Here is a 17,799-nt window from a genome sequence, read left to right as displayed (position 1 = left end):
AATTTTCTCAAGGGTAAAATTGGAAAAAAAAAACTCAAAAATCTTTCGTACTATTCAAACGTGGATTAGAAATACCACCAACTCACAGAAGGGATAGAATTCATACGTTTTTCAGAATGAACAGTACCTTTAAACGGGCCTGAGGTAATTTATTTGTTTCCTAAAATTGAGTCAAACACTGAACTATTTATTAATCCTATAATGATCACCCCTAACAAGTTCAATAGTAATTGTGATAGATTTCAAATACTAGCAAGATGAGTGTAATTAGAAATCAATTCTCTAAATCAAATCTCTTTCTCCAAATTAAATTATGAACCCAAACACAACCTCAAAGTTTTAAGTTAAAAGAGGAAAAATTAGCCAAATTATATATTCATATATATATATATATATATATAATATAATTATTCAAAAAAGGAAAATACAAATATTCAAACCAAAAAAAAAAAAAAAAAAAAAAAGACAAATGAAAATGCACCAGATGAAGCTCTCTTAGTTATATACTAATAAATCCTAAACTATAGTTTTGTAATATGATCCCAAATGCTCTCCAGTTGCCTCTTTTTATCCTCAAACACATCTGCTTTCCCAACTTTGTGTTCATCCAACCATTCGATAGCGGACTTGATCTCGCATTCTATTTTTTCTAAAGCAAGCTTTTTGGTCATAACATTAGCTCTGGTTTCATACACATAATTTTTCAGAAGATTTATGGACTCGAAATTCTTTTTGAGCTCCTCATCTTGAAACTTAAATCTCTCGGCTTCCTCTAACATCCTCGCAATCTCATCCTTGGATAGCAAGTCTTTGACATTGTGAACTGTCATGCTGTTTTTCTTGCGGGTCGTTTTGTCTTCGGCGGACACACATAGCATACCATTAGCATCAACTTCGAAGCAAACATGTATTTCAGGGACACCCCTCGGAGCAGGAGGAATGCCATACAAAACCAATGTCCCCAGCAGAATGTTATCGCTTGTTCTAGGCCTTTCACCCTCATATACTTCAATCAACACACTGGTTTCGTTATCCCTATCAGTGCTTCTCTGCACTTCTTTCTTAGCGGGAATGCCAGTGTTCCTTGGTATTACAACAAGCATTTCATCCTTATTGATACGCATACCAAGCGATAGAAGGGTGACAACCCGCAAAACCGGGGCTTGAACCTTCTCATTTCCTTTACCACTTGTATTTGCAGGTGGTCGATGTAGAAGGGTGGTGACATCCCGCAAAACAGGGGCTTGAACCATCCTAATTTCCCCGGCAGTAGTTATATTTGCTGCCTGAGATAGATGGGTGACATTCAGCAAAACCGGGGACTCGCCACTTAAATTTGCTGCTTGAATTGCAGCACCATAGACCACAGCCTGGTTAGGATGAATGCTTTTGCACAACTCCTTACCATTGAAAAAATCTCGAAGCAATTGTTGTACCTTTGGGATTCTAGTGCATCCACCAAGAAGCACCACATCGTGGACGCTTTCCTTGTCCATCCCGGCACACTTGAAACATTCCTCAACATGGTTAATGCATTCCTGGAACAAATCCATGTTGAGATCCTCAAATTTAGCACGTGTTAATATAGAGTCAAAATCAATTCCGTCATACAAACAATCGATTCCAATAGTTATTTTCGCCGTCCAAGATAAATCGCACTTGGCTTTCTTACAATCTCTCCTTAACCTTCTCAATGCTCTGGCGCTGTCTGTTATGTCCTTTTTGTGCCTCCTTTTGAACTCTCGAACAAAATAGTCAACAATTCTATCGTCAAGATTTTCTCCCCCAAGTCGGGTGTTACCAGCAATAGCCTTGACCTGAAATTCTGTCTTGTCAATGGTGAGAAGAGTCACGAGGGTACCACTACCAAAGTGGAAAACAAGTATATTTTTTCGGGCCATGTTAATATACTTTTTGTCGAGGCCATAGGCAACCGCTGTAGCAACAGGTTCGTCAAGGATACACAAGACGTTGAGCCCAGAAATGGTTCCGGCATCCTTGGTCGCCTGCCTTTGAAAATTGTCGAAGTAGACGGGTACAGTAATAACTGCGTTTTCTACTCTGAATCCGAGAAAATCTTCTGCAATCTCCTTAATCTTGCAGAGTATAATTGCATAAATATCTTCTGCGGTAAACTCTTTCTCTTGATATTTGTGTTTAACCACAATCATGGGTTTATCTTGGGATCCGCAAATGACCTTGAAAGGCCAGCGTTTCTTATCACTCTGGACACACTGAACTAATGGGTCACTGAATTTCCGACCAATCAACCGGTTAGCATCTGCATAATTAAGCATGTTAGAAAACAAAATACAAATTACAACACAACACTATACTCCAAGATTGGGAATCATAATTAATGTCTCACCAAAAACAGTGTTGGTGGGGTTCATATCGGCTAGATTCTTGGCAGCATCGCCGATGAGGCATTCTTTTTCAGTGAACGATACATAACAAGGCACGGTGTGGTTGCCATGTTCGTCGGGTATGATCTCAACACGCCCCCACTGCCATACGGCCACGCATGAATACGAAGTGCCCAGATGAATGCCAATCGCCGTTCTTGCGCATTTTCCGGCCATCCTGCTCGATCGGAGTTTTACGAATTCGGAAGAAGAAATTGTTGGATGTTGACTTGCACGATATATAGTCGTCTCCAAAAGGTTGCAAGTTGCGTTTACAATCGAAATCACTCATTACGTTTTGTAATTACGTGTTGACTCTAGCAAAACAACATTTTTATGTCGGGAAAGTAAATTTTTTTTTTTTCAACTAATTTGGACAATGCTATATATACATGGTACTCTTACATTGAGGTGTACACGTCCTATTAAATTAAGAAACAATTTTAAATTTTTTTTTTTCAATCTACAATTTTTTGTCTTGCTAAAAAAATATATCAAATTCTTGTAAAATATTTTTATTTTCAACCTACAATTGTTTATCTTTTTCAAAAAAAAAACTCTTAACGAAAATATTATTATTAATTTAATTATTTATTGTAAAATTTTTGGAGTGTCAAAATTGAACCCGACCCAAGTTGATCAGTTAGTATCGGATTAAGGTTGATTTTTTTAAAAATATTTAACAATATAATTAAATACACATAATAATATATTAATATATTTTGATTTAACTACATGATAACAAAATCTAACTTATATAGTTCTATATAACTTAAATTTGAAAGTCCAAGTATACAAAATTTAAAATAAACTTACTACACACAATAAAAATTATTTTTAAAAATTAATGTTTTACAAAATAATTATTACAAAAAATCTATGACACAATATACAATATTTTTTTTAAACATAAAATATATAAAAATATAGTAATTATTTCTTAATTCTAGAAATAAGTACAAAAACATTTTATAAATTTTTCAAACCAAATCCGAATAAATCAATAGTGATCGACTCGAACTCGACTAACACGATCAACATAAACCTATATGATTTGATTTTTTATTTTGTTTTTAACAAAATAATTAATTATTACACATAATAATATTAAATAAATTTTAGTTTAAATATATATTTTATCCATAATAAATTTAAATATATAATAATAAATCTCGCTTATATATAATTTAAATTTGAAATTTTAATTTTAATTTTAATTTTAAAAATTTAAAAATATATTTTCTATAAGAAAATAGAAAATTATTATTTTTTAACTCAATTAATAATTATATTTTAAAATTTTATAAAATAATTATTTTGTGGAACTAAGGTAAAATTAATTCTACAAGTAAGTAATAAAAAATAATAATATTTTCTTAAAAAAATTTTTGGGTAAGACAAAAAATTGTGGGTTGAAAAAAAAAGAAATTTTAAAAGAATATGAAATTATTTTCTAATTTAATAGGGCGTGTACGCCTCTATTTAAGAATCTATGTACATATAGCATTGTCCATTTTATTTTTAGTATATTTTCAAGTTTAATTATGTTACACTAAATTTTATTTTATTTTATTTTTTTGAGTATACATTTTGATTCAATTTATTACGTCGTATCGAATAAGTTAGCATGTCATTCAAGTTTTTTAGATGTCTTGTTAGAATTTGTCGGTGTCGTATGAGTTCTATAAAGAAATATGACGAAATGTTAAAAAATAAAAGTTCTTAATTTTGAATTAGATAGTTTTAAATCATTCTTAGAACTAATTTCTTTCTTCTTGTATATCTTTTCTCGTTAAATTTATAACACGTAGAGCCGATCCTAGGGGAGGCCACTTAGGCGGCTATCTAAGTGGGGCCTCAAAATTTTTTAAAATATCTTATATTGTATGTATAGTATATATAAATATTCTATATATGTCTGTTTTTTTAATTTTTTATTCAAAATCCTAGATAGGATGGGCCTCTAATGATTTGTTTAAAAATATTAAACATTGTCATTTTTTGTGTTTTTGCTCCTCCCCTTTCTCTACGTACAAAAAAAAAATTCTTAGATATAAAGTTCTTTTTTTCGTTAAATTGTTTCATTCAAGTGAGTTATCTCAAATTGAGTAAATTATCATGCCGTGTTTTTAGTGAATTTGATTTTTATTGTATATTTGTGTATTGCGGTTGGTGCTTTAAATCTCATATCAACAATCAATCTTTGTTAACATTTAAATTATTTTTTATTTGTTTTTTTTAGATTCGCATTGTGATCAATTATGACGGGAAAAAGTAATTTACGTGGTATATTGGTATATTAAATTAGATGTTGTTGATCATTATGTTCATTTTATTATCCGTTCGTAAGTAATATTTTATATTTTACAAAAAAAAATATATTGACCTTAAGTTAGCCTAGGGCCTCTAATTTTCTGGAGACGGCCCTGCGTTATCAATACGAATGTTTTTCTTTTGAGTTGTTCTCTTGAAGATTGTGCTACACCATGTTGAGAAATTTTTTTGAAGAAAATTATGGTATTTATATATATGTATATTTAGATGTCCTTTTTTTACCCAAAATAAGTCATTTTAATAAATTTTATTAACCTTTAAAAATCTCCTATTTTATTATTTCGAGATTATTAAGTTCTGAGAAAATTATCATGTATTTTTTTAAAGGTTAAATTATAGTAATTATCTATCCAAAGTATTTATTTAAATATTTTACCTAGACTACTCAAAATATTATCCTAAGATTTTCTACCTTAATCCACCTACCTCTTACCTTACGTAAACTCACCTTAGAGCCGCCTCCATCATCCATTAGAAACCTCCTCCACTTCACAGCACACACAGCACGATTAACTTGAAGAAAAATCAAGAGTTTGACGTATCGTTCGTCCCGAAAATCAATCTACGCGTCGATAACGTATATTCGAGCGATTAAATCGCAAAGGCACGTTTCGAATCCATTCTTGAACACCATTTAAATCATTATACACTGATTTATGCATAAAAGATTTGATGTTGCATGTGTATGTGGTTTTAGAATAAAAATCTTCATGTTCATGCCAAGCATTCACGTTTTATTTACATGTTGGCTTATTTATGCATGATTTTGATCCATGGGCTGTTCGAGGAGCTAACCATCGGTTTAAGGTTCGAGCTAGGGTCCTTAGGGTTAGTTTTGGCTAGGTGGTTCTCGGCTGGAAGGGCTGGAGCCATGCGGGTTTTGGCCATGACAGCAGATAAGCGAGCAATGACTTCTGTCGGGTTTAGGGGCCTTGGCCGAGCCCTGCAGGGGCTTGGATCGAGCCAGTCCTGGTCAGGGGCTTGTTTCATTGCTTCCTGTTTCTCAAGTGCCCTAAATTTTTCCTTCAATTTTTCACTCCAGAAAATTTTAAATGGTAGAAAAGGGATTTGATTCTCACGATATTCGATCTGAAATGGGGTATACAGAGGATGATATTGCAGGTGTCACAACACCTCCGTCACCACATCCTCTGTCCGATCAAGATTTGATTCCAATTATTTAAGAACATGTGCCCCTGGACTCCATCGCTCCAGGAGAGCCTGTTAATGCCCTTGATGTGCAAAACCTACCAGACATTGCTGTTTTGAACAAAGTATTCCCCTCGAAACCCTTGACCCGTCGCTCCAAAATGCAGGCGGGATACAATCCTGACTACACCGCCTCCAAAAGATTCCGTGGAAAAGGACAACCATCAAGACCATCTCTGGTGGACACTGAGTTTACCTCTGGAGATGAAAGCGCTGATGAAGATTTCAAGCTAGTACGCCAAAAAAGGAGAAAATCGAGTACCTAGAAACCTTCTCGAGAAGCTATTCCGGTTCCGTTTGCTGCTGAACGCAAATCAGCAGGTGATTCCTCTGATGAAGATTCCACAGAGTCAAAAACTCCATCGGTTGCTACTGATATTGAGAAAGATGCATCTGCATCTATTCCTACTGTTGAGGAACCATCAACTGCTGCTCCTCTTGTTTTCTCTGATGATGAACAGGATTTTATAGCCAAGTTTTTGGTTGGGATGAAGAATTCCAAAAGCAAGAAACCTACTATTTCTACTACTGCACCTATACATGAATCTGATGATGAACCAGACGAGGAAATGCTACAGGAATTCGAAGACAATCGCCCACATTCCTCTGATAGTTCCAGCACTGACTCGAGTGAAGACTCAGATGTTGAGAAAAAATTGGAAGAAGAGTCAGATTCTGATGACTCTGAGTAAGAAGAAGAAAATGCTGAGGAAGGAGTTGCCGACACCCTGGACAACACCTTGGGTGAAGAATATCGGGTAAATTCTTCCTACTCTTTTGCCTTTTATTCCAAGAAGATTGCTGATTGCTGGGATAAGTATGCTGACCGTGAGTTCCTTGAGGAACACAATATTGATGTAGAGAGCTACGGAGCTCAGAACATGGTCAGATTTTTTGAGGAGAGAAACTTGCTTGCCACTATTACTACTGCTGGACCGTACTGCAGGGAACTCGTGCGGGAGTTCTATTGCAACCTAACTGAATCTGTGAAGGATCCAAGATACATGAAGTATGGAAGAGTGTATGTGCGAGGGCAACTTTTCTCGTTCAGGACTATTGTGATTAATGGTTTTCTTCATACACCAGCAAGTGATGATGCTTCTCTACCTACTCTGGATTCAATGACCTCTGTCATTACAGGTGGACTTGTTACAAGTTTTTCAGCTCATCCGCATAAGCTAGCTGCTTGGCACCTCTTTATACTCTGTTCTACACAAAACGGCTGTGAAGACCTGGACACCTTTCGGGAATTCTACTGTGGTTACCAAGCATCAAGCTCCTGTCTTGTATGCTATTGGAACTGACATTGCATTCAACTATGGCCGACTGGTGTTTGACACGGTCCTGGCCTTTGCAGACTGTGCTCAACCAACACTAAAGTTACCATATCCTTCCTTGATATATTCTATGTTACTATCTCAGGACATCGAGAAGGATGATGATGAACTACTTACTGAGCCTGGGGAAGTGCTGAAAATCGCACATGCACTGCTAAAATGGAATAGGAAGTTAGATCTTCCTTGGTCAGAAACAGGTGTTGCTGAAAATGTTGTGGTAGATGTTTCCAACACCCCATCTGCCACTGCCATTTTTGTACCTCTCTCTGCTGCTCAGAATTAGGATACTGCATTTTCAAGCTCAATTTTTGAATGCTGAGCAGAATATTGAACAGGCTAAGGCAGATCTAGCCTATTATGAAGGGTTAAAGGCTCACTACAAATCACTACTCAGTGGAGCTGGCCCTTCTGAACAAAAAGGGGGAGAAGAAACAGATGCTACTGATGAGCAAGAAAAAGATACTACCGATGATGGCTCATCTGAGAGCAATCAATTCTAGTTTTTTTCGTTGGTTTATTGTTTATTAGTTTGTTTTTTGCTGATTAGTTTTTTAAGTTGTTTTTGCTCTAGTAATCAGAATTGTTTTTGTGTGTCTGATCTGATATCTTGTTTGGTTCTCCTTTACATCTGCTTATTGTTCTGAAGTGTTGTAGCTAGATGTTGCCGATATCTTGTGACAGCACCTCTGCTTAAACTTAGGGGGAGAATCTGTTTTAGTATTCAGAGGGAGTTAAGTTGATTTGTTATTGAATTGAATGTATTTTGTCCAGAAAGAAAAAAGGGGGAGATTGAAAGGAATATTTTATTTCTAAAATTTTTCAAGTTTTGAAAAAGATTTTATTAAATATCTTTTGCCTTTCTTGGACATGAAATAACTTTTATATAAGTTATTTAATTCATTAGGTAAGTTGATTTGAGATATTGTTATCATATCATATCTAATGTATATTCTTCTTTATTTGTGTAGATTTGATATGATCAAATCAAAAAAATCCTACGCCTACAAAAAAAAACATGTTGAAGAAGGATTTTTGTGCTATTTAAGGAGATGGACGTGCAACAAGGGAAAAGAGAGACGAACCTAGAGAGAACGTACGACCAATTGAGATTCACTTCACATACGTTGAGAAAGATTTAAAAAATCTGGTTTGGTCGTGTAACCTTGAAGCCTTGGAGAACACGTGAAGATCGAAGATCAAACATTGAAGTGTTCTAGTCGAGTTTCGGCCTCAAGGATTCATCTCCGTGTTTTGGTTTATTTATTTTATTTCGTATAGAATTTTAGGAGATGTTTTTTGTGGTTTATTTTCTCATATGTTGGAGAAAATTGATTTTTACAATAATTAATCACTAGTTTTTGGATTTGTAAAACTCTTTGATTTATTTTTTAGTGAAAGCTTTGCCCTGAGGCGCTGCAAGGATATTTTATACTCTTACTTAAATCATTTGAGTCTATTTATTTGGTTGCTTGTTTATTTTATTCACGCTTAAATTATATTCCGCTGCAAATTACTCAAGATGTTATTGAAAATGTTTTCAACACTTTATGGCAACACCTCACACTATTTATGTGCAACCTCTATTCCCTTACAATCTTTGTAAGAAGTTCTTCCTACCAACCTATATAAATGCCCAGCAAATAAATGAGAGTTTGAGTAGTAGTTGATATAATATACAGATTGTAGCTAGGGCCGTGGACAAAGACTTTCTTTCCTTCGCAATAAATTCTTAAATTGTGTCCATATAAAATAAATATTGTAGAAATTAATAATACCGACTTGGAACTTTCTTTTGTTTCCATACCAAAATAACAAAGAAGGAACTTGTATAGATTGATTCTTGAATTTGTTTCCGATTTGAGACTTTTAGGTACTCGCAGTTCTGAACCAAAAATCTTAACTTCATCATGAAATTCATCATAACACATCATTCTCATCTCAAAACAAAATTTTTATAATTTTTTTTCACATTTCAAAACCCAAAAAATAACTTTTTTACGGGTCCCACTAATCATTTATACACATATTATATTATTATTATTATTATTTATTACTTAAATTGTAATTTAAATTTTATAAAATAATAAAAATAATTTTATGTTAAATAATATTAAATATGTAAGATTATTTAATAAATTAAATTTTAATTTTTTATGCACTTCATTATCTTTGAGTAATTATGTTTTTAATATTTTTAAATGATTACGTAAATTAATGTAAAGTAATTAGATTAATTATATTTTATTATTTTATTTATTTAAATATAATTAAAAAATCATATATATATATTTTAACAAAAATCAATTGCATGGTTCCCATGCCCCATGCATTTTTGATGAGGGTGTTTGGCACAGCTTTTAAGCTCTAAATATTTATTTGGTAATTTTTTTTAAAAATAGCTTATAAGTTGTCAAAATAAGTTGTTTGACAGCTTATAAGATGTTTTTAAAAAAGTAAGGGGTGAAGTACTTTTTTTAAAAAGATATTATTTTAACATTCTATCTTCTTAAAATATCCTTAAATATTTTAATAAATCTCCATCATATCCTCTACCAATTAAATATTAAATATTATTTTTAAAAAAATTCAAAATCACATAAATTTTCTAAAATAAAATATTATAACAATTTTATTTTTTAATATACGTTTATTCTAAAACTATTTTCATATATGTATAACTCGAAACATTATTTTAATATAATTATATCCTTTTTGATAATTTCGACGATAAAAAGATCTTATAATACCAAACACATCAACATCTTTAAGTTATTTAAAATAAATTTATCCAAACACTTTAACATCTTATTTTTAAAATAAGTTCTAATAGCTTATAAGCTCGTAAAACAACTTTTAATATCTAAAAACTTATAAGCTTTTTTAAATAAGTTTAACCAAACATCCCAATACAAATTAAATTTAAAAAAAAATAATAATTACAAATGTACAGTGTAGAACCTGCAGGCTACAACTCGAGCAGCCTGCAGGTTCAACTTTTTTTTTTTTAATTTTAAAAACCTAGCGTTGCAGCCATCCTCAACCATTAATTTATGTTGGAAAACATGCGGAAAACATGCGAGCACATATCCCACTTGGAAATTTCTTTTGTTTCCATACAAAAATAAGAAAGAGATTATTATTGCATCTCGACAATCCGTCTCTCCATAATAACATTACAATATAAAAAAAAAAAAAAAACATGGAACATGTGACATTGTATCACACTCATTACAATATAAGAGAAAAATAAGTTTTTTGGTTCAATAACTTTACCTCTTTTGGGTTTTGATCTATTAACTTTTTCGATGTGGATTTTGGTACACTAACTTTACATTTTCAATGTTTTTTGGTCCAACTGCATACGTGTCAGCTTCGGATTGGTCCACGTTATCATTTTGGACCAATCAAAAGTTGACATATATGCAATTGGACCAAAAACACTGAAAATGCAAAGTTAGTGTACCTAAACCTAAATCGGAAAAGTTAATGGACCAAAACCAAAATATGAACAAGTTAATGGACCAAAAAAATTATTTTTCCTTACAATAAGTATTGAACAAATAACCTTGTATCGTATACTGATTGTTTGGTCTAAAGATTGCCTCTTTATCTCAAAAAAGTTATAACTGGTATTAAGGATACAATTCAAATATTTTAAACAATCTAACTAACAGCTAAACACCACCTTTCCATTATTATCTCTTTGCAGTTTCAACTATTACATGACCCAACAAATGGTACTGCTTTCCTCATGCGAAATTTATCTTTATATACAATTAGTGTTAAAATCTGAATATTCTATGGATAGAACGAATAATTAAATTACCTTGGTCATGAGGTGAATCAATGTTTCTCAAGATTTAATCGACATAAAGGAAATTATATTTCTCTACATTTCTCTTGTCTCGGGTGGTGCTCGGATTGATATATTTTAATTCCATAATCTAATTCAATGTGGTTAGTACTCTGTGCTCCGTTTGGTTAAATGATATGATAATGTATGGATAAAATTCATTGGAATTATTGAAGAAAATGGATGAGATTGATTAAATAATGATATGTTTGATTTGAATGATTAATATCTAGATTTAGATAATGATAAACTAAAAAATTATTTTTTTACACTTATCATTATATATAATTTTTTAATATTACATTAACTATTAAATTTTTATTAATTTTAAATTCAAAAAACAAAAAATAATAAAAATATTAATAAAAATAGAAATTAATAAATTTAATAATAATATAAATATGAATTTGTTTTGATACCTAAAATTTTATGTATAATTTGAATATTAATTTTAATGTTAAATTTAATTAGTAACAATTACAACATTACTGTTAAATAAATAATATATTAATAATTAATAATAATAATAATATAAATTTTATTTATTATTATATTAATTATTACATTTTTACAATTTTTCAAACTTAAAAATAACTAAAATATTAATTAAATATAGAAAATCATTAAATTTAATGATAATGTAAATATGCATTTATTGGAAAATAGTAATAATAATCTGAATATTAATTTTAACGTTATATAAATAATGGAGATCTGCGATTACAAAGCTTGGAAATGAAATGCAATGCAAAATGGAGATCTGCGATTTTACAAGTTTTCCATCCATTTCCAAATTTTCTCAAGGGTAAAATTGGAAAAAAAAAACTCAAAAATCTTTCGTACTATTCAAACGTGGATTAGAAATACCACCAACTCACAGAAGGGATAGAATTCATACGTTTTTCAGAATGAACAGTACCTTTAAACGGGCCTGAGGTAATTTATTTGTTTCCTAAAATTGAGTCAAACACTGAACTATTTATTAATCCTATAATGATCACCCCTAACAAGTTCAATAGTAATTGTGATAGATTTCAAATACTAGCAAGATGAGTGTAATTAGAAATCAATTCTCTAAATCAAATCTCTTTCTCCAAATTAAATTATGAACCCAAACACAACCTCAAAGTTTTAAGTTAAAAGAGGAAAAATTAGCCAAATTATATATTCATATATATATATATATATATAATATAATTATTCAAAAAAGGAAAATACAAATATTCAAACCAAAAAAAAAAAAAAAAAAAAAAGACAAATGAAAATGCACCAGATGAAGCTCTCTTAGTTATATACTAATAAATCCTAAACTATAGTTTTGTAATATGATCCCAAATGCTCTCCAGTTGCCTCTTTTTATCCTCAAACACATCTGCTTTCCCAACTTTGTGTTCATCCAACCATTCGATAGCGGACTTGATCTCGCATTCTATTTTTTCTAAAGCAAGCTTTTTGGTCATAACATTAGCTCTGGTTTCATACACATAATTTTTCAGAAGATTTATGGACTCGAAATTCTTTTTGAGCTCCTCATCTTGAAACTTAAATCTCTCGGCTTCCTCTAACATCCTCGCAATCTCATCCTTGGATAGCAAGTCTTTGACATTGTGAACTGTCATGCTGTTTTTCTTGCGGGTCGTTTTGTCTTCGGCGGACACACATAGCATACCATTAGCATCAACTTCGAAGCAAACATGTATTTCAGGGACACCCCTCGGAGCAGGAGGAATGCCATACAAAACCAATGTCCCCAGCAGAATGTTATCGCTTGTTCTAGGCCTTTCACCCTCATATACTTCAATCAACACACTGGTTTCGTTATCCCTATCAGTGCTTCTCTGCACTTCTTTCTTAGCGGGAATGCCAGTGTTCCTTGGTATTACAACAAGCATTTCATCCTTATTGATACGCATACCAAGCGATAGAAGGGTGACAACCCGCAAAACCGGGGCTTGAACCTTCTCATTTCCTTTACCACTTGTATTTGCAGGTGGTCGATGTAGAAGGGTGGTGACATCCCGCAAAACAGGGGCTTGAACCATCCTAATTTCCCCGGCAGTAGTTATATTTGCTGCCTGAGATAGATGGGTGACATTCAGCAAAACCGGGGACTCGCCACTTAAATTTGCTGCTTGAATTGCAGCACCATAGACCACAGCCTGGTTAGGATGAATGCTTTTGCACAACTCCTTACCATTGAAAAAATCTCGAAGCAATTGTTGTACCTTTGGGATTCTAGTGCATCCACCAAGAAGCACCACATCGTGGACGCTTTCCTTGTCCATCCCGGCACACTTGAAACATTCCTCAACATGGTTAATGCATTCCTGGAACAAATCCATGTTGAGATCCTCAAATTTAGCACGTGTTAATATAGAGTCAAAATCAATTCCGTCATACAAACAATCGATTCCAATAGTTATTTTCGCCGTCCAAGATAAATCGCACTTGGCTTTCTTACAATCTCTCCTTAACCTTCTCAATGCTCTGGCGCTGTCTGTTATGTCCTTTTTGTGCCTCCTTTTGAACTCTCGAACAAAATAGTCAACAATTCTATCGTCAAGATTTTCTCCCCCAAGTCGGGTGTTACCAGCAATAGCCTTGACCTGAAATTCTGTCTTGTCAATGGTGAGAAGAGTCACGAGGGTACCACTACCAAAGTGGAAAACAAGTATATTTTTTCGGGCCATGTTAATATACTTTTTGTCGAGGCCATAGGCAACCGCTGTAGCAACAGGTTCGTCAAGGATACACAAGACGTTGAGCCCAGAAATGGTTCCGGCATCCTTGGTCGCCTGCCTTTGAAAATTGTCGAAGTAGACGGGTACAGTAATAACTGCGTTTTCTACTCTGAATCCGAGAAAATCTTCTGCAATCTCCTTAATCTTGCAGAGTATAATTGCATAAATATCTTCTGCGGTAAACTCTTTCTCTTGATATTTGTGTTTAACCACAATCATGGGTTTATCTTGGGATCCGCAAATGACCTTGAAAGGCCAGCGTTTCTTATCACTCTGGACACACTGAACTAATGGGTCACTGAATTTCCGACCAATCAACCGGTTAGCATCTGCATAATTAAGCATGTTAGAAAACAAAATACAAATTACAACACAACACTATACTCCAAGATTGGGAATCATAATTAATGTCTCACCAAAAACAGTGTTGGTGGGGTTCATATCGGCTAGATTCTTGGCAGCATCGCCGATGAGGCATTCTTTTTCAGTGAACGATACATAACAAGGCACGGTGTGGTTGCCATGTTCGTCGGGTATGATCTCAACACGCCCCCACTGCCATACGGCCACGCATGAATACGAAGTGCCCAGATGAATGCCAATCGCCGTTCTTGCGCATTTTCCGGCCATCCTGCTCGATCGGAGTTTTACGAATTCGGAAGAAGAAATTGTTGGATGTTGACTTGCACGATATATAGTCGTCTCCAAAAGGTTGCAAGTTGCGTTTACAATCGAAATCACTCATTACGTTTTGTAATTACGTGTTGACTCTAGCAAAACAACATTTTTATGTCGGGAAAGTAAATTTTTTTTTTTTCAACTAATTTGGACAATGCTATATATACATGGTACTCTTACATTGAGGTGTACACGTCCTATTAAATTAAGAAACAATTTTAAATTTTTTTTTTTCAATCTACAATTTTTTGTCTTGCTAAAAAAATATCAAATTCTTGTAAAATATTTTTATTTTCAACCTACAATTGTTTATCTTTTTCAAAAAAAAAACTCTTAACGAAAATATTATTATTAATTTAATTATTTATTGTAAAATTTTTGGAGTGTCAAAATTGAACCCGACCCAAGTTGATCAGTTAGTATCGGATTAAGGTTGATTTTTTTAAAAATATTTAACAATATAATTAAATACACATAATAATATATTAATATATTTTGATTTAACTACATGATAACAAAATCTAACTTATATAGTTCTATATAACTTAAATTTGAAAGTCCAAGTATACAAAATTTAAAATAAACTTACTACACACAATAAAAATTATTTTTAAAAATTAATGTTTTACAAAATAATTATTACAAAAAATCTATGACACAATATACAATATTTTTTTTAAACATAAAATATAAAAATATAGTAATTATTTCTTAATTCTAGAAATAAGTACAAAAACATTTTATAAATTTTTCAAACCAAATCCGAATAAATCAATAGTGATCGACTCGAACTCGACTAACACGATCAACATAAACCTATATGATTTGATTTTTTATTTTGTTTTTAACAAAATAATTAATTATTACACATAATAATATTAAATAAATTTTAGTTTAAATATATATTTTATCCATAATAAATTTAAATATATAATAATAAATCTCGCTTATATATAATTTAAATTTGAAATTTTAATTTTAATTTTAATTTTAAAAATTTAAAAATATATTTTCTATAAGAAAATAGAAAATTATTATTTTTTAACTCAATTAATAATTATATTTTAAAATTTTATAAAATAATTATTTTGTGGAACTAAGGTAAAATTAATTCTACAAGTAAGTAATAAAAAATAATAATATTTTCTTAAAAAAATTTTTGGGTAAGACAAAAAATTGTGGGTTGAAAAAAAAGAAATTTTAAAAGAATATGAAATTATTTTCTAATTTAATAGGGCGTGTACGCCTCTATTTAAGAATCTATGTACATATAGCATTGTCCATTTTATTTTTAGTATATTTTCAAGTTTAATTATGTTACACTAAATTTTATTTTATTTTATTTTTTTGAGTATACATTTTGATTCAATTTATTACGTCGTATCGAATAAGTTAGCATGTCATTCAAGTTTTTTAGATGTCTTGTTAGAATTTGTCGGTGTCGTATGAGTTCTATAAAGAAATATGACGAAATGTTAAAAAATAAAAGTTCTTAATTTTGAATTAGATAGTTTTAAATCATTCTTAGAACTAATTTCTTTCTTCTTGTATATCTTTTCTCGTTAAATTTATAACACGTAGAGCCGATCCTAGGGGAGGCCACTTAGGCGGCTATCTAAGTGGGGCCTCAAAATTTTTTAAAATATCTTATATTGTATGTATAGTATATATAAATATTCTATATATGTCTGTTTTTTTAATTTTTTATTCAAAATCCTAGATAGGATGGGCCTCTAATGATTTGTTTAAAAATATTAAACATTGTCATTTTTTGTGTTTTTGCTCCTCCCCTTTCTCTACGTACAAAAAAAAAATTCTTAGATATAAAGTTCTTTTTTTCGTTAAATTGTTTCATTCAAGTGAGTTATCTCAAATTGAGTAAATTATCATGCCGTGTTTTTAGTGAATTTGATTTTTATTGTATATTTGTGTATTGCGGTTGGTGCTTTAAATCTCATATCAACAATCAATCTTTGTTAACATTTAAATTATTTTTTATTTGTTTTTTTTAGATTCGCATTGTGATCAATTATGACGGGAAAAAGTAATTTACGTGGTATATTGGTATATTAAATTAGATGTTGTTGATCATTATGTTCATTTTATTATCCGTTCGTAAGTAATATTTTATATTTTACAAAAAAAAATATATTGACCTTAAGTTAGCCTAGGGCCTCTAATTTTCTGGAGACGGCCCTGCGTTATCAATACGAATGTTTTTCTTTTGAGTTGTTCTCTTGAAGATTGTGCTACACCATGTTGAGAAATTTTTTTGAAGAAAATTATGGTATTTATATATATGTATATTTAGATGTCCTTTTTTTTACCCAAAATAAGTCATTTTAATAAATTTTATTAACCTTTAAAAATCTCCTATTTTATTATTTCGAGATTATTAAGTTCTGAGAAAATTATCATGTATTTTTTTAAAGGTTAAATTATAGTAATTATCTATCCAAAGTATTTATTTAAATATTTTACCTAGACTACTCAAAATATTATCCTAAGATTTTCTACCTTAATCCACCTACCTCTTACCTTACGTAAACTCACCTTAGAGCCGCCTCCATCATCCATTAGAAACCTCCTCCACTTCACAGCACACACAGCACGATTAACTTGAAGAAAAATCAAGAGTTTGACGTATCGTTCGTCCCGAAAATCAATCTACGCGTCGATAACGTATATTCGAGCGATTAAATCGCAAAGGCACGTTTCGAATCCATTCTTGAACACCATTTAAATCATTATACACTGATTTATGCATAAAAGATTTGATGTTGCATGTGTATGTGGTTTTAGAATAAAAATCTTCATGTTCATGCCAAGCATTCACGTTTTATTTACATGTTGGCTTATTTATGCATGATTTTGATCCATGGGCTGTTCGAGGAGCTAACCATCGGTTTAAGGTTCGAGCTAGGGTCCTTAGGGTTAGTTTTGGCTAGGTGGTTCTCGGCTGGAAGGGCTGGAGCCATGCGGGTTTTGGCCATGACAGCAGATAAGCGAGCAATGACTTCTGTCGGGTTTAGGGGCCTTGGCCGAGCCCTGCAGGGGCTTGGATCGAGCCAGTCCTGGTCAGGGGGTTGCACCTGGACCCTGGGGTGGTCCAGGTGTGGGAGCTCCGGCCATTGGTGGCTGGAGCTTGTCGGATCATGCAAGGGAGCGGGGACTGCACAGGCTGCGCGGCAATTTCAAAATTCCCGGAAACGTGGTTCGCTAGGGCTGTATAGGTATCGGTT

The 17,799-nt window shown here is 32.2% G+C and overlaps 2 protein-coding genes across 2 annotated transcripts; both read right to left on the bottom strand.

The window, feature by feature from the left end:
• Positions 1-491: 491 nt before the first annotated feature.
• Positions 492-2,647, bottom strand: LOC140866786 (heat shock 70 kDa protein 18-like). Its single transcript, XM_073271836.1, has 2 exons — positions 2,369-2,647; positions 492-2,281 (listed from the first exon to the last, which is right to left on the bottom strand). Exons 1-2 carry the CDS (start codon positions 2,580-2,582, stop codon positions 522-524), a joined length of 1,974 nt encoding a protein of 657 aa, XP_073127937.1. The 5' UTR covers positions 2,583-2,647; the 3' UTR covers positions 492-521.
• Positions 2,648-12,417: 9,770 nt separating this feature from the next.
• On the bottom strand, positions 12,418-14,574 carry LOC140866783 (heat shock 70 kDa protein 18-like). The gene is made up of 2 exons (XM_073271829.1): positions 14,296-14,574; positions 12,418-14,208 (listed from the first exon to the last, which is right to left on the bottom strand). The coding sequence occupies exons 1-2, from the start codon at positions 14,507-14,509 to the stop codon at positions 12,449-12,451; spliced, it is 1,974 nt and encodes a 657-aa protein (XP_073127930.1). The 5' UTR covers positions 14,510-14,574; the 3' UTR covers positions 12,418-12,448.
• Positions 14,575-17,799: the final 3,225 nt, after the last annotated feature.

The sequence above is a fragment of the Henckelia pumila genome, chromosome 4, assembly GCF_033568475.1.
Source record: "Henckelia pumila isolate YLH828 chromosome 4, ASM3356847v2, whole genome shotgun sequence".
In the NCBI taxonomy this organism is placed as follows: domain Eukaryota; kingdom Viridiplantae; phylum Streptophyta; class Magnoliopsida; order Lamiales; family Gesneriaceae; genus Henckelia; species Henckelia pumila.
Note: the sequence above shows the minus strand (reverse complement) of the source record. Positions and strands in the feature narration are given on the sequence as shown.